This window comes from Thunnus thynnus, chromosome 4 (genome assembly GCF_963924715.1).
Source record: "Thunnus thynnus chromosome 4, fThuThy2.1, whole genome shotgun sequence".
Taxonomy (NCBI): domain Eukaryota; kingdom Metazoa; phylum Chordata; class Actinopteri; order Scombriformes; family Scombridae; genus Thunnus; species Thunnus thynnus.
Window position 1 is genome coordinate 25,176,280 of NC_089520.1, and position 26,034 is coordinate 25,202,313.

At 39.4% G+C, this 26,034-nt stretch overlaps 1 protein-coding gene across 2 annotated transcripts in view; it reads left to right on the top strand.

Annotated features, from left to right (window-relative positions):
* Positions 1 to 26,034, top strand: part of chchd6b (coiled-coil-helix-coiled-coil-helix domain containing 6b) — a 57,906-nt gene that overhangs the window by 2,092 nt on the left and 29,780 nt on the right. For both annotated transcript variants that reach the window (XM_067587886.1, XM_067587887.1), the window contains exons 4-5: positions 1,203 to 1,359; positions 24,514 to 24,597. In XM_067587886.1, coding sequence (XP_067443987.1) covers positions 1,203 to 1,359; positions 24,514 to 24,597 — 241 coding nt within the window. The remainder of the gene's footprint in view (positions 1 to 1,202; positions 1,360 to 24,513; positions 24,598 to 26,034) is intronic.

Here is a 26,034-nt window from a genome sequence, read left to right on the forward strand (position 1 = left end):
GTTGAGCCTCTACATATACTGATCCCCTCTCACTGCAATGCTGTTTCCTGGGAATCTGTTAGACATAATATACAGTATATTATTATACTTTGATCAGTGTTATTAGCACCAAACCTCTGTAATGTAATCCCTTATGATGTAGGTTTATATAGTTTTTCAGAGAGTTATAGATATACAGACAGGTGAAAAATTAAAGGATAAACCAACAACAACCAACCAACCAACTCTTCTGGAGGGATGAACATCATTCTTCAAAACGATATTGTCTCATTTGGTGTTTTGATGATGGTGGTGGAGAGCGCTGTCTAACACGTCAGTCCAAAATCTCCCATAGATGTTCAACTGGGTTGAGATCTGGTGACTGTGAAGGCCATAGCATATGATTCACATCATTTTCATACTCATCAAACCATTCAGTGACCCCTCGTGCCCTGTGGATTGGGGCATTGTCATCTTTGAAGAGACCACTCCCATCAGGATAGAAATGTTTCATCATAAGATAAAGTTGATCACTCAGAATAGAATGACTTTGTATTGATTTGCAGTGACCCTTCCCTCTAATGGGACAAGCAGACCCAAACCATGCCAGCAAAATGCCACCCACAGCATAACAGAGCCACCAGATCCCCTCACTGTAGGGGTGAAGCATTCAGATCTGTATTGGTTTTTTCTTTAATTTGTCACCCGTCTGTAGTTGCTTGGCTAAAATGTCAGTGGTTTAAATTCTTGGATACTGCAGCAGAAGCAACCTAATACAATAGCCCTGCAATTAATATTCTTTTTGTGAAGCTGATAACTGTTGAGAATATATGACAGTGTTTATGGTTATTTCTTTGGCCATATTTTATGATGTTGTTTGATTGAATTATATTGTATAGGATGCTCTTGACTTAATACTTCTGTAGTTTTTTCATAATAACCCCAAGGCTAAATGTTGTTTTGGGCATTTCCACATGGTCACTACCATAATAATGAAGAAAAAAATGTATAGGTTACATGTAGCTGCACCTCAAAAATATTGATGTTGCTGTTGACCTACAGAAACCAATATCTCTCTGACGCTATTTGGTGTATCTCTGTGTGAACAATAACTTGCATGTTTAGCAAACTTTCACTGGATAGATCGAGGGCCAAAGGTTAAAAATGTTCTCATCTTGCTCGGCTTCAAAGGTTAAAACAGTTCTCATCTTGCTCTACTTCAGCTTTGAGCGTCAGCAGGCCCTGGTGCAGGAGCAGTTGGCGAGACTGGCCCAGAGGGAGAGAGAGACTGCTGTTACCACAGGCCTGGATGATCTGACCCCTGCCCTCCTAATCGAGAAAGGGAAGGCCCATGAAGAGCAAGAAAAGGTTAAGATGCTGGTGAGTCATGCTTTCTGGATCTGTACCAGGACTACTGGTGGGACAGATGAGTTGTACTTTATTGTACTGAATATGCCCCAAAGCTGATGATTTTATGTCTTAATTTACATTTCGTCAAAACGGCAGACCACCTGTCACACAGTAGGTGTGACCATATAACCGTGTACCCTAAACAAGAAGTCCTTTAAGTGTTTATTCAATCAAATTTATCAAAACAACAATTCATTTACTTTTGTTCTTTCCCTCATTTTGTACACATCTGTATGCACTTGTTTTGACAGTAAAACTTCACATATACTCATCATTTATCTTGAGTAGAGATATATTTTAAATATACAGTTTATCAAACACGTATTTCAGACACACTTTTGATTTTCAGACTTAAATATACACTATGTACACAAGTTTTATCAGTTAAGGCTGAGAAGCTATGTTCTTAAACCAAAATATGACTTTATCACATAATTTACCATAATCATTTTAGTATTATTTAGTAGAAGAAGTAGATTTCTTTTCCTCCAGAACCCAGTTCTATTGCTCAACAGCACCCTCCACTGTTTAGACTTTGAATGGCACCTTTGGTCGAGGCACTTGTTTATTTCATTATTAGGATTTACAGCCATGGTTTTTCTACTGCAGAGGGCAAATCAAGAACATTTTTGTAAAAGCTGACCATCAGACATTTGAGTGGAAGTGATTCAGATCTAAATATGATTGTTACGACCTCTAATATCTCAGGGAACACAGGGAGTAACATAACCAGGTTAACGAAAATCCTTTGCAAAAATGGCAAGAAAAGGCTGCTGAAACACTTTCAAAGTGTAACAAAGAATACCATTTATTAACAACAAGAAAAAAGGATGATTAACAGAGATAAACTGACTGAAATAGCAGAAAAAAGGAAGCAAATAAGGCGTCAGGTTCTCTAAGGCCAAAACAACAAACAAAACCCCACACTAACTATAAAATAAAGTCTCACTTGGTCTACAGAATTGAAAAGAAAGGCAGTGCTAAGCTCCCTAGCTAACCACAAAACAGGAGAAAAAGGATAACAAAATAAATGGCAGAGAACCCCTACAAGGCTTCCCGAAAATTACCTACAAGCTACACAAAGGGTAACTAGAGCTGTATCAAAGTGCTACCAGCAACACAGAGTATGAACAGCAAAAAAACTCAATAGCACCAGCCCAACAAGCAGCTCAGTGGCCAAATGACAAGAAGCACTGGTTCAGCTGTTGATATACAGCTCCACTGACGATCAGATGAAGTTCAGGTGTGGGTGACCCTAAGCATGCAGAGAGGGGCGTGGCAGACCTGAAACACACAGAGACAGCTCTCTTCCAAAAAGAGGCCGGGAGAAAGTCAGTGGACGTAACAATGATGTTCTTCTATTCTATTTAAGTGTTTACTGTCACGTTCTTGCCCTTTTTCAGTGATCACTCAGTTTCAGTTAATCAGTTATTTCTGTTTTCTTTGCTTGCACTCAGTCTAACCTTAAAGATAAGGTATCAAATTGTCATTATCAGTACACCAAAGAAAAAAAAAAGCTAATTCACCTATTTTGATTCAGTAAATTAAGATGCTCAATATTCACAACTGTCATAGTACCTTTGTTTACAACTACCCTCGATGACATGAGTGTCTGCAATGAATAGATTATGTGGTTGACGTGGGAACAACATAAATGTGATGGAGGAAATGTACAGTAGCTGCAGTTTAACAGAGCATGGAAATCACTGATGGTGCTTACCTGTTGGGTACAAGTATGATAATTTATTTCAACATGCTATTTTGATAATTGCACTATCCAATATCAGATGTAAGCAGAAACATGGACAACGCTGTCTTCTACTATTGTTGTTACCACTCAATCAAAGACAGCGTTTATATGCATTAAAGTAATCTTACTAGCCTCTGCCTTTCAGCAATGGCCTGGTTTCTGAAGCACCATGTAAACAAAACACTCGTAGATGTTTTCTTGTATGCATATAAATGCAGTCAGTGCATTCATCGTTCTCTGCATGTAGACTCTCTGTGTTGGCTCTGCCTTGTTGGGAATATAAAAATGTGTTTGTTGCCATATACAGTATCAAAATTCAGAATTCAGACTGATAATAAATCAAGCAACAGTGTAGTATGTGGGGCTGAAAAAGAGGGGCATGAATATTTCGCCAAGCTTGACTCAAGGAATGGATACATCCCAGTGTGTGTATGTGTGTTTTACAAGAATGTAAAGCTGCTATGAGTAGGTGATTAATTGATTAGTCGAAAATCAATTTGCAACTATTTTGATAAGACTAATCATTATAGTAATTTTTTAAGCAGGAATTCCAAATATTTGCTTCTCAAATTTGAGGATTTGAAGCTTTCATATGTCATACATGATATCAGACTGAGTATATTTGGATTTTTCACTGTTGATCAGACAAAACAAGACATTTGAAGAAGCACATTTGAAGACATTTTTTCACTATTTTCTGACATTTTATAGATTGATATGATTGAATGATTGGCAGATTAATTAATAATGAAAATAATCGTTAGTTGCAGCCCTATAAGAATGTGTACGTATTTGTAGGTTGAACATGTATGTGTGTTAACCCTAGAGGGAGTGTTTCTGATGTTACTGCATGTATATTGATGAGATGTGATCTATTTCTCATCAATAATCTGCAATTCCCTCCCCTGGTGTTTTTGCACTCGCGTTGCTCACTATTTAAACAAAACACTGTGGATTTCCTACAACCCTGTCTCTGCCTCTCTCTCTTTCTCTCTCTAACTCTTCTCCAATTGATTTGTCCTGCAGTGTCTTTTTTGTGTGCCAGCCAGCTGTAATGAATACTGAATGAAGCTGCTGGCTTAGCTTACACTGATACGGGCTCCAAACATTTAATGATGTTGCATCGCAATTTCCTCACAGCCTTGTTTTCTGCTTTTTCTGACATGACAAGTCAATACAGCCTGTCAGTGTGTGTTTAGATGTGCGTAGAAGTGGAGAGACACATTAAAGGTTTATTCTGTCTTTGGTTGTATAGAGTAGAAAATAAGTGTTGACCCTACTCTGTCACTGGTGATGGGCGTGTTTGACAGGTTTCAGTGGCTTTTTGTCAACGCTTGGATCAAAGGTGTGTTAGTGTTTGTGTGCATGTGCAACTGAAAGGAAGTGCTTGGAGTTTAGCTGGGTATAGGTGCAAAGAGCAGAATTTCATCATGATCTTAAAGCAAAAAGAAGGGAGGGGATTTTGCTTCTTTCAGGTGTTGATAGAATTTTCCTCTTTCTCACCTGTCCCTCTTGCTCGGTCTCACCTTTGACTCTCACTTTTTCCTGCTCAACTGTCTAAAACATTCATTGTTCCCCAGCTTGATTTCTCCCTTGTCTGAAATGTCACTTAACAAACCAAAAACAGAGCTGAAACCTATAAGAATTCACACCAAAAGATGTGCGTTTTTGTTTTTTTTTGTTGTTGTTGTTGCATTGCTTCAGCTTTTGAGGAGATTCAAAGTAGCTGGGAATCTGATTCAAGAGCTCTTCCACTATCAAATCTCTCTGCTTAGCAGGTGGGCTTCCTTCTCTTCTTTGCATTTTCCATCGACCTCGTATCCACCGGCAACAACGCAGCTGGAGGCTTAAAGAAAAAGCTCTCCACCCTCCTCTCTTTCCCCATTCCACCTTAAAACGCTACTACTTTGAGTAGTTCGGAAGCTGCCTTATTTCCCTGAGGAGGAGATAGACACGCACAAAAACACACACACACTGCTGTGACGCTATCACAATACACAAACACATATATAGTGAGCGTCCCCCATTCTGTTTCCTCACATGCACTCTAGGCTCCCCAGCATGGAGGCTGTGATTTAGTGCTGGGGTGAGGAAGAGGTGAGTGAGGTGTGGAAGCAACACCTGTCAGAAAGCTGAGCTGCTCCCCACACTGCCTCAGGCTGCCTGTCACAAACACTCACATTAGCCATTTACTCCTGCCTCAGCGTCAACCACCACCACTGTGACTATTTGTGTGCATGTATACATGCATTTATCTGTATGTATCTCTACATGTGAATACCTGCATTGCACAGGCTCTGTGTTGATCAGAGGAATGTGTGCATGTGTGTGTTGCAAAGGGATGTCTGCTTGCAAGATTCATTCATAGTTGAGTCAATCGTATATGCTCTTAGCATTATGTGAATTATATTTCTTAAGCATTTCTGTACTGTAGTGTAGAATATTCTTGTTTGGTACAAAATTCAATTTGTTTTGTAACAGTTGATAGTGTTGATTCTCCCTTTCACTATATATTTTTTATGTAATTTGGAGTGCCTTCTTGTAGCATAAGCACTAGTATGTACAATTACTCCCATTAAGGTGCTGTTCAGACCATCAGATGAGTATCATTTTTTTGATTGTCCACAGTTATTGGCCAGGTGTTTGTAGTATAACTTTCTCTGTAAAGTCCTTTGGTCAACACTTGCTGTTTTTAAATTTGCTCTTTAAAAAAATGACTTGACAGGTATTTAAATGATGGTAGTTCAAAGTATGTTGACAACTCTTTTCTTTACTTTCCTCTCATTCAAGTTCGAGTTCAAGTTGAAGAAGTTTATTATTATATGCACAGTAAATATGCGCGGTTACACCATACAATGAAATTCTTACTTTGCTCATCCACCCTTCACGGAAAAAAATCAATTAAATTCAAATTTTAAATTTTAAAAATTAAAATCACAAAGTAAATAAGTTACATATAAGTTACAGTATTGCACAGCACAGTATTGTGTAAGAAAGCAGCAATCCTGACTTGTCTGAGCAACAGATCATAAAAGTATACTACATTATTGCAAATATTGCAAATAACAGTGTGGATACCTACTATCCGCTGTACATGCTCACTGCTGAACTGCACCAATTAGCTCTGTGTTGGCAGCGATGGAGAGGTGATGTGACCAAAATCATTGTGAAGTTCTGAACAGTGGTCCAGACTTGTAAGTGCTCACAGTAGCTGCACAGTAGTAGCTCTGTACATTCACTTCACAATATTTAATTACGTTTGCTTGTATAAACACACACCGGGAAATGTAGCACCTGTGCACTCTGCAATATTTTTTATTTTCTATAGTTTATGTTTATTCAACATGAAACTTCTTGGCCAACATACAGAGGTGCTCTTAAGTCTATATAATTAGGCCTTTTCAACCTGTCATCCTACCTTGTTCTGAGAGTATATTTAGGCCTTAACAGTTACACCTTGAGTGAAGACACGAAAGAGACGACAAGTTACATTAACACCTAGTCTCTTCTCCTCTCCTTTCTTTCATTAGCACCTCCTGTGTTTGTTGTCTTCCCCCAGCTATTCTCTTCGCCTCAGAGGTGTCATTGGTGCTGCAAATAAAATGCGATTAGTATGCACAAGCATTCAGTGCTAAACAACTCTCACACACACATACACACACACACACACACACACACACAGAAAGACAATAACAAGCATCTGCTTTATTGACTTTCAGAAGCCTCCTAGGTGGGTGAGAAGAATAGACTTTACTACCTTTGTGGGGGTTGCAGGTGAATGTTTGTAACCAGCCAGTTTACTATATTTGCTTGTAGTCCTGTATAATAAAAGCCTACTGTTATCATCCTGTCTCAGTGATGGACAGCAAAATCAGAGTGCCTAGTTTTAATTCAGGTCAGTTAAATCCATGTGTGTACATTTAAATGAGAAAATTCTTAAAAGTACAAGTTAACATTTAAAAGACACGGACATGAAACATATCAGATATTAGAACAACTGTTGTGACAATTGTCCTTTTGCATATACTGTATATTTAGAGGCAATAAGCAGTCATTCACAGAGCTTACAGTTCATTGTGAGGGCTTACAGTTGTTAATTGTTACAAACCTCACTGTTTTTAATGAAAGTTTGTATTGCTTTGTTCTTTGTTTTTGATCTTGAATGTCTCTAAAACCCTTTTCAGACATGGGGTACGTCCATTTGTTATCTTTATCTGTTAAAGTGATAGCTTTTTGTCATTTAAACCCCTTTCAGACATGCACCTACTTACATAAAAGTGATGGCAGTTTAACATGTTGGTCTCATGTCCAACATGAGTCACTTTTATGTAAAAGTCACAACAGCAATCTTACTAGGTCTGACCTTGTAACACTTCAGAAACATGTGGCACAAGTCTGATTTGAAAGCTGTCAGATTAACGTAAAGGCCTGTGTCTTTGTTCCACCTTCAAAGATCATTGTGATTAATGTATTAGCTCAAACAGCATCTCTTATGAACAGGGAAAATAAAATCACTTTAATAAAACAGGAAACACTGTGAAAAAGCATATTTAAGGTTGTTGAAGAGATGCTTTTTATATTAGATCAGTCTGTGGAAGCAGTTTTCCGCCTGTGGTGCAACTTGGATAAAAGAGGTTAAAAAACCCCACATACTGAAAAAACCCCACATACAACCACAATAATAATCTCACCAGAACTCTCTCTATATATTTTCTGTCTTCTTTCATGCCAACTGCATCCATGGCGGCGAATGAATAAATTAATATTTAGCAAAACGCTCTACACACAGCATGTGAGCTAATACTAATTAACTGAGAGTCACAACTTAACGGCTTTATTGAACAGGCAGCAGAATTTAATAACAGAACTTAAATAATGAAGTTGATGCACAAATGTATTAGTGGAGCTAAAAATGGTCATTAATTAAGACTTCAACAGCAAAATAAGTTTTAAAATCCATCAGTGGTGCAGCCGGTGAGAAATCAGAAAGCACCCAACCCCCCCCCCCCCCCCCCCCCCCCCCCCCCACCCCCAACCCCCCCCACCCCGCCCATCTGCTCAATAAGCAGAGAGAGAGGGAAATAATGTAAGACACCTATGTCTGAATGACAAAAAGCCATCACATTAACAAATACATGATGCCAGCAATTTTACATATTCCATATCTGAAAAGGGCTTCAGACATGTTGTCTTCTATGTTCCTCATAATTTAATTCAGACATGACAAGACATTTATGGGGAAGAGCCACAATTCTAGTGTGATATTGGTGCATAAGAGGGAGTGGTGATACTGCCAGAAATGTTACTAGGTCTAACCAAGTTTGCACTGGTGACTTTTTGCGTAAATGTGATTCAGGCGCTTATCTAGACATGAGACTAACATGTTGAACTGCCATCACATTAACCACATGCATGTTTGAATGGTTTAATCAGTTTAAATCACCTTAATTTCTCTCACCTCTAGTCTATTTTTAGTTTATTAACTCTGGTGGCAATTTCCATATCAATTTCAGTGTGGAAAATAGATTATTCTGCATGTGTACCATCTTGCTCCTGGTTCTTAACAAGGCAGTCTATTAAAACCCAGGAGGGATATAGTTCCTTGACTCCCACAAACACATATTATCAAGTTGACACTGTCATCTAAATGGTCAAAATTTAACACAATGCAACAGTTTCATTTCAAAATTTCCTCATGATGAACTACAGATTGTGATGGATTTTTCAAAAAAATAATCGACATCCTTTATTTAACTGTAAATTACATCTTGATGTGAGAATTTTGACAGTTATACAGTTTGAGCTGAAATGTGTGATGAGAGACGACGCACCCATTTGGTCATTCCTGATGTTCTTATTCTGTCACACTTCTTCTTTCCTTTAACACCCAAGCCAGACTGTTGCGTAGGCAGTTGACAGAATTATATAATTTCACTCAGTTCAGGTCAGTAATTCCCTTGATGAGTAGTCAGACACACCTCGCTCCCATTTACAGCATCACATTTGACCATATTTTACATGTGGCTGCATTCTGTGGGCCACCGGTTGATGCGTCTAGTATTTGGATAAGGAAGATTTGTGAGCGTGTGACAAGGAAACAGGAGGTAATCCCTCAATTATTCAGTAGATGGCATTGTTGAAGCATGTTTCGTTCACTAGGAGATTAAAAAGCAGGATGGATGCATGCTCTGCACAGAAACATGTGCTCCTGGGCAACATGTTCTCCCAGCATTTATTTCTCCTCCTCTGTCTTCCATCTTTCCGTCTTTCTCTTCTCAACCCCTCAGTCCCTGTCCTTTGTGTGTATGTCTGTGTGTCCGTGTGTGTGCTTGTGTGTGTGAGTGATGACTCAGAGCGAAGCATTTGCCACTGTCCAAAAGAAAGATGATGAAAACCAGGGTGAAAAGCCCTACATTCATTTAAGTCAGACCTGAGATGACAAACACTCAGACCACAGTGGATGATGCCACACATGTTAACAGTATTGCCCTGCTGCTGCGTAGCGACAGCAGGAAATGACACTTGACTGTGGTGGAAATGTTGCATTTTGCATTGAATATGCAGCCTTTTACTTACAAGATGTTCTTATTAACCAGCGGGCCCCTCTGCTGTCAAAGTCTAAAAGATATTTGTCTGTGATCACAAAATATATTTCTCCGCAATAGATCTATTGTTTCAGCACATTTCTGATTCCCTTACTCTTATTGAACAGTTGTTGTATTTAGTGTGTCCTTTATCTCCATGATTACACACAGTGTTGGCATTCCTAGTTATTATCAAATCTGTGGCATGTTCAAAGATGCCATCACACATCAAATCTATTACGATTTGATGGTAAGTACGACGCTACTAGCCCACCATCTCATCACTCCTCACTGAACCAGCCTGTGGTTACATCAGTCTGTCAACTCAGATCACTTCAGCTGCTTTGAGTGTTTGCTTTCTAGCACCAGACGGACATGTTGGTTCAGCTGTATTCAGTCAATCCCAAAATAATCTCTAGATGGATTTTTTTTTTCCTTTCCTCTCATGACCCAAGATGACAACATATATCTAAAATAAGAATCACAAGTCCATTTGTTTTTCAGCAAATGATAGCACACCCTTGTTGAGCAGATTACGAGGCAACACAAATGGAACTATAGACTTTAACGTTGTGCTTTCATTCACTGTCTGTGCATCATCCCATATTTATTGGTTACAGGGGAAAATAAACACACCAGTGCAGATATGTGTATATACTCAGGCAGGATCAGAAATAAAAATCTGCGTCTTTATGGAAGCACCTAGAGGGAGGACTCATTGTCAACAATATAAAGCAGGCGGCGGCTGGAGCAGCAAGCACATGGAAGCATTAGGCCAGAGAGCTCAGAGAAAGGCACAGTCAGGAACGGGCTGAAGTAGCTGAAATGGAGAGAGAGAAGACTTGGAGCGTGGTAAAGTAATAGATTCAGATGTCTGACTCTGTCAGCCAGCCGGCTAGATAGCCAGCACTGCTTGTTAGCCAAAGACAGAGAGCGGGAGAGGGAAAGTGAGAGAGAAGAGAGTTGGTGTCAGAATCTAGAGGGGAGAGAGAGAGAGATGAATAAATGTAAAGATGGATAAATGTAAAAAAAAAAAAAAAGGATAGATTGAAGAACAGGTTTAGATAGGGTAGTGGAGTGAGAGAGGTTCACATCGGAACTGAGTGGGTGAACATTAGCCTTCACCATAGCGATGGCTTTTAAGTCTGCAAGTGTGACATGCTGTGAAAGTGCAGAGATGCGCACACACAGACATAAACTCTGAATTTCTTTCTCATAGGAACCGACAATGTAAAATACAACAGCAATTCAGACACACACATTCACACATGGCTAAACCAGTTGTTATCAGCTAGTGTAATCACAGACTTGACATCTTTTCTGCATGTTAAATCGGCTAAGCCCTTTGTGCACGCTCGCACTCGCTCACACACATACACGCACATGTACAGTACTCCCCCATCGTCTCGAACGGCGGTAATTGCTGACGAGCAGAGCGCTCACCGGCTGAGGAGATTTTGATCGGTGCAGAGCAATGAGAGAGGAGGGAGCGCCTCGCACAAATCCTGACAGTTCAAAGGACAAATGTGTAGGAGTGGAATACCACTCCCATCAGAGAGCAGTCGTGATGTAATGAGACAGCTGGACAAGACTTGTTATCCAGAGGCAAAGTAATGTTTTCCAGATGCTTGTTCTCAAATAGGGGAATGATGTTTCACGCTGGAACAATCAAAGTATGGGTCTCACCCTCTGAGTAAATTGTGAGTCTATTAAAATTGCATTAACCACAGTCAAAATGAAGTCGGTGGACAGTTGCTTCATCTTATATAACGTGTTTGTGGACAATGTGAATATACTGTCATGCATATATTGGCCAGTAAAGATTATAATTTTACTGAAGCAGTTTAGAAATGATTCCTGGGTTCTTCATTAATATGGTTTTATTGGGAAGTTGGTCGTGAAATGTTCTATAAATTGAATTTTTGAAATGTAAAGAGTTCAAGCAAAACCCAGACCTGTCAATGAAAGAATCCAAATGTCAAGCGTAGCCAAGTGAAACTGTAAAGGTGGTCAAAATCAGAACATTTCCTCAGTTCCTGTGTTCCTAATCAGACCTCAGTTTGAAATTAATTAGTGGAGAAGTTGGAGCCCGAGATTTAAAAAGTTTAACTTTACGGAACTCAACTTTATTTTAAGCTGAATGTGAAAAAACCCTAATTAGAGCGAATGAGTGGAGAAGACCAAAAATGCCTGTGGTTATTGTTTCTCCCCATCACTCTCTCTTTCTCTCACTACTACCCTTGTTTTCCTCTTATCTTCTCTCATTTCCTCCATTCTTCATTTTCTTATTCAACCGACATCTCTCTTTCTCCATCTTCTATCTCTCTGTGTCACCCTGTCTCTCTATCTATCTTTTCGGCAGACTGTGGTGGGAAAGCAGGCTGATGATGAAGTGTTAATTCATTTAACCTCCCCCAGCTATGTGACGAGAACACACATTTAATGAGCAAACAGCTAACCAATTCATGCCTCTGGTTTCTACTGTAATGTGTGCATGCTTATGTGCAAGTTTGTATTTTAGTGTATGCATGCAGGTGTGTACATCTCCCACAGGTGTTAATGTGATGATTCATGCATATGTATTTGAATTGCTGTCCCGTTTTCACGAAAGAGGCTGTGCATTTGGAGTGTATGTGTTAAACCTGTAGTGCGGAACTTTTGTCTCCCCCTTTTGGTGGTGAGAGTAATAACACAAACACTGTTGACGTCATCGCCGCAGACCCATGGCGCTTTCTACGTGAGCCGGTCCCCGTCCTGGGGCACACTGAGGACAGTCAGCCCTGTTTGACAGTATCAAATCAGTCATTGCTGGTTAACGTAAAACACATCATTAGTGTTGCACCAGTGTGGGAAAGTCGCCACAGACACCATATTGAAAAAACTCCAGGATAGTGTGAAATACAGAGAGACTTACCTGGTGGTGGTGATAAGCTTATCAGCATCGTGTGAACTCGTTTGGCAAGGGCTTGAATGTAATGGACGTTCATTTACATGTAAAAGACCTGCTCTCAAGCTCTAAAATGCAATATATTTTCTTTCAGGCTTTTCATATGTGAAGATTTGCCACTTTTGTCTCTTTAAAATCAGTGTACCTTTAATATCTTTGCATTTTGGACTGATGGTTGGACAAATGGAGCGATTTGACAATGTCGCCTTGGGATCTGGGAACTTGCAGTTGCTGTTTTTCACTATTTTCAGACATTTTATAGACTAAACAACTAATCAATTAATCAAGAAAATGAATGAAAGATGAATTAATTGTTACTTACAGGCATGATGTCGAAGTTTAGCTTACTTGAAGCACAGGTGGTGAATGACACTTTTGTGTTGACACACATTGTCACTGGGAAAAAGGATAGTGGTATATCCTGACGCATGGATGTACATCCACCAGTGATGATGACCAAGACGCCGTCAGTCTATGGGTTTACATACAATTGACCTAGATGCTGGTGTTTTGTTGAACGTCATACACCGTTGGGGTGCATTGCCCTTTATTATGTGTTTCTCCTTTTGTCTCTATGATTGTGAGTGAGAGCAGTGTGTATTCTTACATTCTTATGCCTCCACGCCAGCAAGAGCTGTGGCTGGGGCATTTTATCCATCTGTACGTACGCAATATCTGATAGCTAATTAGATTTTGGTGATCAAAGGTCAAGGTCACTGTGACCTCACGTCCGTCCCATTCTCTTGTGAACATTGATATCTCAGGAACACCTTGAGCGAATTTCTTCAAATTTGGCACAAACATCAATTTGGACTCAAGGATGAACTGATAAGAACTTCACAGTCTCTAAGCGAATATAGCATATTTCTCACTGGAAATTATTCACTGGAATCATACATGTCAATACAGGGATAACTTCCATTTTGCCAAAAACTACACTTAATACCTTTTATTAAATCCCTTCAAAGTCACTACAAATATTATGAGTCTAAACAGACATTAATGTAAACTGCAACTTGACTGGTTGGCAGAGGCATACAACTGCGAGACATGTTTCATATTTCTAGTTGAAAGCATGTGTGAAGGAAATGCACCTGTTACTTGTAAATAAGATAGATAAAGAAGTGAAAATAATTTTCTCAGTTTCCCTTCAGACTTTGGTTTTGTGGTTGTTTATGTTAATGAAAAATAAGGAACTAAGGAAATAAGGAACAAAGAAATACCAGCCAAACCAGGCTGTATGTAACACAAAAAACTGTCCTGATATACTACGAGTGATGTTGCAGCGCTGGAAAAAATAACATGCGTAAGTCATACCAGATTCTGCTCTGATCCGGAGCCGTTTACTGGCAGGAGGAGATCACAGTTTGTTTTTTAAACTTTGAGCAGCAGCAACAGTGAGTGTTCAGTCTGTGGCAACAGGCTAGGCAGGCTAGTGGGTTTATATTGGTTTATATATAGCAACGTAATCATGCAGAAACCCACGTCAGGTCACATGGGAAAAGGTTTTTTAGAAGGGCTTAGGAAAATGTCATTTTGATGCTAAAACATACGTACTTCGACCAAAATTTGAATTTTCGGATTTTAATACATATGGAACACTAACGCGAAGCTACAGAATGATAAAAACTCAGAAAAACAAAAAGTAATGGACCCACCCTGAAGTATCCCTCTGTCCAACTGAAATCTATTTGTACATTATCAAAGTGATACAATAACATACCAGAGATAATTGAATGCCACTATGTGTGTGCGTACACACACTTCACTGATGATTGCTCTGTGTGCCTTTTATGGCAAAACCACACAAACACTCTGGAGTTTTAGCCAATCATCAGGATCAACCAAACAAGAGCTGGGTGAAAGCACTCAACTGTACCAATGGCATTTATTACTGGCAAACATGATGAATGTGCTCACCATACTTATTCCCATAGTGATATGACATTGAAGAAAGCTGTCAGTGAATTAGTGAATTATTTTCTCCTCTCTGTATGTATGACTGTATTTCTCACTTTCTCTCTTTTTCTCCCTAATTAAAAAGCCAAATCAGGAGTTTAACTGCACAAACTGTGTCTGCCAGTGACATTCTCCAGCCTAATCCTCATTTTAGCCCTCTTCCCTCATCTATCTCTCTCTCTCCTCTCCTGACTCCAAGTAGAAAACCACACCAAAATCTTTTCTCCCCAAACACATAGATTTATTCAAATGTACCATTTGCATAATTCAGTATTTACATAATTGATTTCCAAGGAAGCATTTCTCACCATGTGAGGTGGTGTTGGAGACCAAAAGGTCTCATCTTGTTACTCACACACACACGCACAGTCGTGTTTCCATCACTTCAGAGGACATTACATTGACTTAGATTCGTTTGCTGGAGACTTATCCTAACCTTAACCATAACCACCACATGCCTAACCCTAACCTTACCATAACCCTAAACTTACCTTAACTAAAAACTTTTACCATAGCCTTCACCATAAAAGTGTTGATTTACATTAAGGGGACTTTTTGTCCACGTAAGGGAGGCAAGTCCCCACAACATGAGGAATACCTGGACCACACACACACACACACACACACACACACTCTCTCACACAGACACACACACTATGTGTTGCCAGACCATTGAGGTTTCAAGTCTAAATCAAGCATGAAGCGTTGCCAAGCGGGTGCATCTGGTGACCCTCATGGTACAACCACAGCAAACATGATTGAGCTTAGCATAGAAAATCAAATAAATTGAGATCCATTAAGTCGGTGTGTGTGTGTTTAGTAGGAGCATCTTTGATTTCACTATGATGATAAATCATTTGCTTCTTTCACCTATAAAATAGTTTTGAAGATGCAGGGATTTTCTAGTTGTGGTGGCATGTATTCAAAGCAGGCCTCAACCTTTGCTCCCATTTTTTGCTTTGAAATTGAAATAATGAAATTACCTAAAAGTTGTTTATTTTTACTTATTTGGAGAAGGGATGATGGTTACATTGCTACTGATGAGCACGTTTGTTGTTGTATGATTGTGCGTCTTCACAGATTTCAGAACAGGACATAACTGATATGGTTGACAACATGGGATCAGAGATTCATTGGCAAGAGAATCTGCATTTTTTTGGCTACTTTCTCTAACACAAAGGAGAAAAAAGGATCCTGTTTAGTTATGTTACTGCTTCTATACATGAACTGAACCAGTTGCTTAATTGCTGATGAGTTTCAAGGGTAAGAGGTATACTTTTTCATCAGCTTGGAAACAAGAAGTACATTTAGGAGCCATATGATGAAACTTAGTTTGGATTCATCTTGATCCTAAAGTGACACTATTACTCAACAGTGACACAGTTCAGCTTTATCTGAATTTAAACAACAGCAAAAATGAGTTATAAGTTTTCTCTTTGGTGGTGTTTACTTTCCGAATTTATTTTTTCTTTTGCTTTCTTACTATTTAAATGAATGGACATGTGTCTCTACAATTAAAGTCAACAAGGGATAATTAGGCTGTTCTATGTATTTATGACTTCACTTATATTTGAATAATTTCTTTTGTAGTAATAATTTTGTAGTAGGGAGACAGAAAATGGGCTTGGAGTCAGGTTCACTGATACTGACAGTGGGTGAGCTTCAGTGTTAAAAGGAGGGGAGATAGCAGGTCCTAATGTCTTAGACTTTGGAGTGAAGAAAATGGAAGGTCAGGTTGGGTGGTTGTTATAATTGTCAGCATAATTTGATGTACTCTGTAAGTTTCACCAGTAGTTTGCTGGCAATGTAGTATGGGAAATGCAGTTAACAGAAATGTGCAGTTTACCTACATTTTTATAAATGTGCCTAAACTGTGTGTCTCAATATGTGATTGTCTATGATTACGTAAAACACCTATAAGTCTGTTATGGTAATATATGGTCTCAACTGTGTTTACTGAGGGATCTCAATTGATTTGTTTAATAATGTATTAATACTACACGTAGGAGCTCTAACTTGGTAAAAATTTTGGTGAATATATGAGTTTATTCTATTTGGAATACTTTCTTATCCATTGTTTTTGCTAGCTGAGTTGATCCAGACTCTTAATGCTCAGACTGAGGCTGCTCACTGCTGATCACCAGGGAGCTCAGAGCTGTGAAAACAATGAGTGGGTGTACCTGAAATGCCATTGTCTGCTATGGCCCATGGACTGCACCAAAGTGATTGGGTGTGTGTTTGTCTGCATCTGTATCTCAACAAGAGCCTTCTCCTCTCTTCTAAAGTCTGTCATCTATGGAAATGGGACCCGCACACCCCTGTGAACACTCTGTGGGGGTCCATACACACACACACACACACACACACACACACACACACACACACACACACACAGCCTCACTCAGACACATATTCAGTTTAGAGCCAGCCACTGAAGAGCAGGGAGGTTAAACAGATGGCATCGGCTGTATCCGTAACACAGATTACCCAACTCACACACACACAAACACACACACACATGAACACACAGACGCATACACACACACACACACACACACACACACACACACACACACACACACACACAAACACACACGCACACATACACATTGTGCAGCTTTGTGAGTTTACCTCATTTAATGGAATGGTGTTTTTATGAGGCATGGCAACATTAGAGCCACCCACCACTCTAATCTGTCCCTTTCTGTTCTGTGTCTAATGCTGGACTGGGAGCACTTGGTTTTAGTGGGCAAGGCTAGACACTCAAACATAGTTTCCTGTGTGCTTGTGTTATAATGCTCTGACTAAGCGTTGATTCGGTGCTAAGTGTATTGTAACATATAATAGTCTTGCATATGCTGTCATGTAATATTTTATGGCTGTTTTCAAAACTTATACATGTCTACAACTTGTCACATATAAACAGATAGTAAGCTGTTGGTCCTCAGTCCTCTTAAAAGTTGTTGTAAAGTAGGCAATAAACACACACCTTTATAACATAACTGGCTTTTAAATTTTAATGTGCAAGCTGAAAATGAACACTTATACCTGTAGTAGATCCACTCATCTAAAGGAATGCTTTTAATTATTATATATTAAAAACTTGTGTCAAGCTTCCGTTGCGTTGGTGTGTCATTTGAATTTTATGAAAACAATACTTGCACTTGAAGATATACTTAACAGTGATTTAGTGATCATTGCCTAAAAACAACTGCCTGTACAAGTTTCAGTTCAGTCACTTTATCCCAGAAAGGAAACTTGACTTGCAGTCAGGGGCACAAGATAAAACACACACGGTACAAAAACAAAATATAAAACAAAAAGTACAAAAATGTGTCCTCTACATACAATATACAGAACACAATAATAAAAACAAAACATTCTCCAAAATGAGAGAGAGAACCTGCTGGTCAAACATAGCTGTCAGGGTGGTCTGTGGGACACCTATCACCTTACCAGCCACCTTCACAATATAGCTCAGGTGGTTTTTGTCCTTGATGTTCAGATTACCATACCAAACAATCATAGAAAAAGTAAGAACAGAATCAATAAATGACTTGTGAGACATCATTTTCCTATCTATATTAAAAGCATTTAACTTCCTAAGGAAGTACAAACATTGCTTTACTTTATTACAGAGTGCATGAGAATTGGCATCAAACTTCAGGTTTTTATCAATGACTGTTCCAAGATATTTATAATGTTCTATAAACTTGATGCCAGTTCCTTTGATGAAGGTCTGAGATGGTGGATGGGGTCATCTTAAATCAATGACCTTGGTGTTTGTGGCATTTAAGTGGAGAAAGGCCACATCACACCATACCACTGGCCCATGCTCAGATTCATCTTTATGGAGCAGGCTGATGATAACTGTATCATCAGTGAATTTCAGGATGTGCCTGTCCCTATGCTGACTTCTACCGTGATTGGTGTAAATGATGTACAGCAAAGGGGGACAGGACACAGCGCGGAGGAGAGCCAGTGGAAGAGGAGCGCCGTTCTGACAGAAAGCCATTTACTCTCACCCTCTGAGACCTACATGTTAAAAAGTCTACAACCCAGCCAACACAATTTACATCAAGATTAAAATAAATAAGCAATTTCCTTGCTAAAACATGTGGCTGGAAAGTATTAAATGCAGATGAGAAATCCAAAAATAAAAGTCTGGCATTGGTGCCAGGACCTTCTAGGTGTTTATACAGGAAATTGAGTAATGTGATTGAGGTGTCCTCTACTCCCATCCCAGCCCTATATACAAACTGCATGGGGTCCAGAGCCTCCCCCACCATATCCAACAGTTCCCTTTTGACCAGCCTTTCAAATAACTTCATGACCAGTGATGTCAGTGTCACTGGTCTGAAGTCATTGAGCTCCTTAGGGGTTCCGCGTTTAGCCACCGGGACAACAATGGACTCCTTCCATTCGCTGCTTCAGAGATATCCTAAATATATGACAGAACACCTCATGGAGCTGTTCTGAACAATACTTAAGTAGTATCCAAAGTAATCTTGGCCCCTCTTATTTGTCTTATTTTTCTGAAATACTGCCTTAGCATCATGACAATCAAACATCTGGTTTGACTTTGTAGGGGGGTGGGACTCTGCATATTTCCCTAAGTTCATCTGCAAAGTCATGAGTATCAAATCTTAAATAAAAAGTATTTGATGCTTCAGTTAGGTCTTTGTTGATATCATAGCCTGCAATGCTAACTGGCTCCCTTTCAGTTTTTTGCTGCCCTCATTTTCCTCATTCCGTCCCACGTTGCCCTCAAGTTGTTGCTGCTGAAATTTTCCTCTAACTTATTTTCATATCGTAACTTGGCCCTCCTAATTTCTACTCTGACCTCTCTCCTTTCCTCTCTTTTTTCTGTCTCACCACCACCTTGTTTTCGATCTAGCACATTTTTCAGGGATTTAGTAACCCATGGCTTGTTATTTGAGTACACTCAAACATGCTTCTTAGGAATGACAGTATCCTTACAAAATGCAATTTAAGTGCATACACTGTCAGTGAGTTCATCAATATCTTAGGCAGAGTTCTTAAACAGACCAATCAGTATAATCATAGGATAGGAGAAGCCTTGTATGCTCCATTTATAAAACCATAAGACAAGTCTAGAGTCTTATTTTTCCTAGTTGGGCAGATGACGTACTGGTAAAGATTCAGGGATTTGCAGCAATTTGGGCGTTTGCTTTTGGATGTACATACACTACTGTCATAAATAAGTCGGGGAACTCCCTGAGGAGATAAAATGGACGGACAGAGACAAAAGACAATTGATGTTGGCTGTGCACATGGACTCCCTGGTGATGACATTATTGCACCACTGCTGATCTGTATATACACAGGTTCCACCTCCTTAGGATTTCCCCCCATAGCATACATGTCCTTGTCCAGCCTGACAGGTGCTCTGAAGCTGCTGATTGTCAGAACCAAGTTGGTGTCTGTAGACGTGAGCCATGTCTCACTGAAGGCCATAACCCAGGCATCTCTGTACTCGTGTAGATGGTTTGTGTTTGCCTGCAACTAGTTAGTCTTGTTTCTGTGTGACTGAGCATTTGCAAGGATTATAGAGGGGAGCAGAATGCGCTGCAATTTCTGACGTTTTAATCTAAGTGGGACGCCTCCTCTTTTCCCTCATCTCCTCACCTTAGCGGAGTAATTTCTGTCCTGTTCATGAGTCTTGTGCCTAGAGATCCCCATGTTTAAATCTTGAATAAAAAGCGGATTCCATATGTATGTCCATGCGGTTTGGGTCGTCCCATTGCATTAAGAATATATTGCCTTGCCAGTTGGCGTGGTTGAGGTTGGAAGCTCTGGATGTGATAGAGCCATAGTTTAACGATGTACAGTATCTTCATGATGAACGCTTGTATAAACAGTCATAGACGTTCCAGTATACACACACAAAAAAAAGAAACATGGCAAAAACAATGACATCAACAACTTTAGATGACAAAAACACACAAACACAAACACACCTGCTGCAGGTCACTAAAAGAGCAGCGCCCCCCAAGAGGCTGTAAAGTAAAGCATCAACTGTCTTGAGGCTTGTGAATTGTATATCCACATACAACTTAATAGCTTAGTGGCTTTTCAGCTTTTCAGCTAAACAGTCAATGCATGAATCAGTGAAGTAACCAACACTGGCTTCATTTAAAGGCTTTATCGTTACACCAAAATATTGGCTAGTGTTAGAAGTTTATTTGCATCACTTCTTAACCTTTTATCCTTGTCTCTAAAGACTCACTTTGGTAAGGAAACTATTACTCTTCTCTTCTCTTCTCTTCTCAGGATACAGTCAAACATGTTCATTTAGTGCCAAGCTGATTCAATGTTTTAAAACTGGTGGAAACATTGCCGCATATATATATATATTACTGCATATGCAGCGATGATGATGTGCCAAACTCAGACAAACAACATCTTGAGTATGTGGGAAGCAATTTCGGGCCCCTATGCCGCCATGATGACTAATCTAAATATTAATGAGTAACATTTTATATAATGTTCAGAGACTTTGTAAAACTCATAACGCAGGTTGGGACAAGTTGGGTGAGGATGTTGGAGGGCAGAGTTACATCTCACACAACATCAGGCATCTGGCAAATTAGGTTTTATAACGTTATATAGTCCTCAAGCTAACATGCAATATAATGGTGTTGATTACACTGGGACTGGCTGTACTAACCTTGTTCCCTCCTTTTTCCTCTACTGTTTTCTGTCTGCTACATGTTCTCTCATTCCCTTCTCATTTCTGGCCACACCTTTCTTTTATTTATCTTTACCTCACCTCCCTTCGTTTCTTCCTTATCATACCTGTCTTTTATCTTCTTCCTATTTATCTCTATCACCATCTCTCTCAACCCTGTGCCTTCCTTATACCTTCTACTGTTTCACTTATGCCTCTTCCTCCTTTCTCTCCTAGCCAGCAGATTTGGATGCCTGGGTAAGCAACACTACAATTGCTGGTGCCTCCTTTTTTTAAAAAAAAAAAAAAAAAAAAACCCTCACTTTTTCTTTCTCTCTACCTCTTTCTTTCTCTGTCTCGCTCACTTTCTCTCTTCTCTATTCAAATGTCATGTTTTCATTGTGCATTAAAGCGAGGCTGTGAGTGTGCTGCTGCCACCATTCCACACAACAACACTTTGGGAGGTATTCAGCTAGAAAATTACACATCATCTGTGCTGCTGGCAGAGGTGATTTTACACACAAACATAGATATACACACACAGCCCTTAAGCATCAAACAGCCGCTGTAGAAAGAAAAAGTGCAGTGAGCACAGTATAGGGATTTGCAGATGTGCTATTTGGGGATGCATGAGCCTGTTAAGTTAGGATAAGATTGGATTACAATAAATGTAATGTCAGTCTGTATGTAAGTATGTGTGTCTGCACGCCTGTATCCACTATATCAGCCAGGAGCACAGAAGATCAGTAGATCAGCCAGGGAAGATGCTGTTGCTCCATCTGATCTATATTACAATCACTAATGCACAACTCAGGCACAGCAATCAGTCACCATTACACCATGGCATAACACCTCGTGTATGTGTGTGTATGTGTGTTTTTTTTTTTTTTTGTTGTTGTTGTTTTTTTCTGGGTGCATGTTTCTATTTCAGTGCTACATAAATCTGTTTGCTCCATTGCTGCTTTTTGCCGCCTCACTCCAAGCCACCTTCATTGTGTTCATGCACCATATCATGTTCATACTGTTGTAACACTGGTTCACTCACTGCCCTTATTGGTTAGAAACAGTGTGTGTCATAAGTGGTCAAGTATATATTGATAATCATATTACTACACATACAATATGTAAATCTCTACCGATCAAATGTGTACATTTAGGAAAGAATTCAACCGTCCTGTTCACACCATGTTCAGCTCACTGCCTTTAAATTCACCTCATTTCAGTTTGACTTAGTTCAAAGCAGTTCATTTTAATACAGTATAGAGTGTGTTCTGAAAATGACACATTTTAAAAAAAATATAAAAACAGACTACTTTATACCGTTATTACTAATACATACTAATTCTAATACATTACCCGGTGTCTGCCTGTGCAAAAAATGATTGAGAAAAAAATGTCATTGTAATATTATGATTGGATGATCTAAAATGAGATGGATAGGTAATGCACAGTGAGTGAAAAGATTACTGGTTGCATGGAGAAAGATCCCTTTAGTTCACTTGTCAGTCAACAACACCAGTGCATTGCATTGCCAGTGCTTGCTATGTCTTAAATTTGGATCATGCACAAGCATCTCTTTTGACTAGCTCTTTTTATTTATTTTTTGCTGCTCTGCTACAGCTACTTCGTTATTTTTCTGTCTCTGTTTATGATGTTATTACAATTAATTTTTATCATAAAGGATTTCCATTTTGTGAAATTGTCTAATGATATGGAAACACTTTGAAGCCTCATACTGTTAAAACAAGGTGGCTCCATCATGAAGATGTTACATTTTCAAGTGAATCTTTGATTAAAACTGAATCTTTTATTAAATATCCCCAGTGCATGTACATTACTGACTTCAAGCTGAGCTTGCAACTTTTTTCACAGTATTTTTTTGACATCTGCCTTCTATCACTCTCTGCTTGCATGCTGCTTCTCCACGGCCCAAACTATGGGTCTTTCTACAGCCAGTCTGCCATCTTGCTTCCTGTCAAAGCTTGGCTCAGCGGGCATATTAAAGCATTTCACCTCATCCTAACGCCAGCATCGCCATGCCGCCCCTGCTGCCGCTGTGCCAGTCACATACCACCTGACTACTTGTGTAAGTTCTGTTACCTTAGATCGAGGCACTATTAAGTAGCCATTTGTTTGTGTTTTATTTTGTGGTGTACACGTGATGTACTGTTCTTATTATCATGTGTTTTCCGTCAAGCATCAGAGAGTTATGATATATCCATATACCACACAACATGTGTTATATATGGATAAGTTAATGGAAACTGTATAATCATTTTTACCGTGGTCATTGAAAATGTCTGTGCCATTAATCTGTTTAAACTGTTTTATGTTTTATTTGCTTACAGCTGCAGAAAAGATGTATCTGATGTCACCTGGAGCTTAACTTGCATTTCTTACTAAATACTTTGGAAGTGTCTATATTTTACACTAGTGGTAGTGCATCAGCTGATACCTCATTTACATCTCAGTAGTGGAAGCCTGTAACTGCTATGGCAAAGACAAGTGTCATCTGAAATGTAGGCAGGTGCCTCCCAATACGAATCAACTGAAGTATGATTAATAGTCAAGTAGTCATATGTATGTCGTCAAGTACAGTGATGTGATATGATCTTTTTTGTTATCTGGGTTTATTTTTTTTGTGAGTGGTGGTTACTTTTTACTGGAATATGAGGCGGAAAATCGATTCAATTATATTTTATATCATTGGTGACATCTATCTTCAAAATCTTGTCATTTCAGCTATATTTCTTAGTATATTAGAAACCACTTTAATAGTCATGTTTCTGGAGTCTGTTGGGCAGGTTGCCTTGTTTCTTCTCCCCTCAGCATTTAGTTCTGGTGTTTCTCCCATGTGCGCAATATGCCCATAAGCAAGGGAAGTGAATGTATTGTCTCAGCCTAGCATTTTTAGTGTCATTTTACCCACATAGTAATTATGTAGATATAGAAAACTGTCAAATGAAGAATTGTGGTTATTACCGGCACTGATTTTCTTCTCTTCCTTATTTTCCAGGCATTCAGAGTATTTACACAAGCCTGCACAGGCTATATTAGTGTAGTAAATTGTCATGTGGTAATATAACGAAACTATACCACATCTGTATTTTCTTCTGCCATTTTTTGAATTAAAAATGCAGTGTTTTTAATTTTTTTGTCTTCTTTTTTGTCCTATTCTCTGTGTCTTCCTCAGGCCAGACAACTGGAGATGAAAGAAAAAGAGCTGGTCAGCATTTCCAGCTTCTATAAAGATCAGCTTGAAACACTGGAGAAGAAGGTAAGGACAATTTTGCTGTCTTACAAACATGCACACCATCAAAAAGAAATAGCCAGAACTCATCTGAAAAAAATAAACATGTCTCCCCCAAATCAGTCACAAGTTTTAGAAAATGGGGGTGTAGAGAGCAAGATGCTAGCTCTTTGAAATTTTGACATGTATAACAGGAGACCTCACTAATGAGATAAAAACATCCTGTAGGCTTTCACTGAAAAGAAGCCTTCACACATCAGGAATATCAAAACAAGTCTTAAAGTGACATATTACTCACCCTCCTTGGAGAGTAAAATCTCATTGTGACACAAGACACTCTTCCCTTTCCTGGAAATGTCAAGCCACATACCAGTGTCAAAATGTAAATGTAATGCAATTGAAAGTTTCTGCAGGCAGATGAGAGTCACGACTTACTGTTGATGGACCAGCACTCAAGAGAGGTTTCACAGCGCTGTCTCTCTGAGAGAGCTTCAATTGCCTAATCAAATGTACTGTGCTTCATCACTATGTCCTTTTGCCAGAAACCCTGCGGTCGTTTCACCAAATAGAAAAAAATAAAAGCGGTTTGTTGGGTGCTTTTAAGAAATTATGACCTGTGTTTCCTCCACCTGAGTGCTAATGCATCGTTGATATTTTGCACCCTGTAAAAACCACAAGCACAGTGGTTTGATAAACGTTGCATGCTTTTTACTGAGTAAACTTGGGCAGATTTGTTAAAAGATTTGTGAGGAGCAAGGTTGCAACTGGTGTATGATTTTAGTGCAGGGAAAAAAGTGCTTTACACTCTTTTAGATAGATAGAGACTAGAAGAAAGGACACAGCAAGAGGCAGGAGGGCAAAATTACAGTGCAAGTGAAGTAAATAAAAGAAGGAAACCACAGAAGGACACTGAAAAATGACGAACAAAGAATGTGAGATGCAGAGAAAAGCAAATATATTCATTTTCTTTTAGGATACATTGACATTAACTAAAAAGCATTCACTCATTCCTCTTTCTCATGCAGGTATGCACACACACACATACACTCTCAAATACTTTTCCCATACCTTAGTCCGTCCTCTGTATCTCCTCACACCCTCAACTCTCTCTGCAGTATTCTGTAGACACTCTTTGGGACTTGACTCCCCCTCCACCCTGCTCCCCGTCTCTCCCTCCCTCAAGCAGGGCCCATCAGGCAGACAGGGGACCTTATCTAGTCCCTGGCACTCGCCTCCTTTAGGCCTCTGAGAAAACCTTTTACATAGCCAAGTTAAATGGAAGGGCCCCTGCATACCGTGCGGCAAGCAGCACACGCTGCAATGCTTGACGGAAGAGACTGATTGGCAGAAGAGTGGAGGATGCTCTATCTTTCTCCGCTCGCCGCCGCAGTCCCTTTTTCTATCGCTTTTTTTCACCCCTCACTTGCTCGCAGCTGACCTGCATGCGGATGAGGAAGTGAGAAA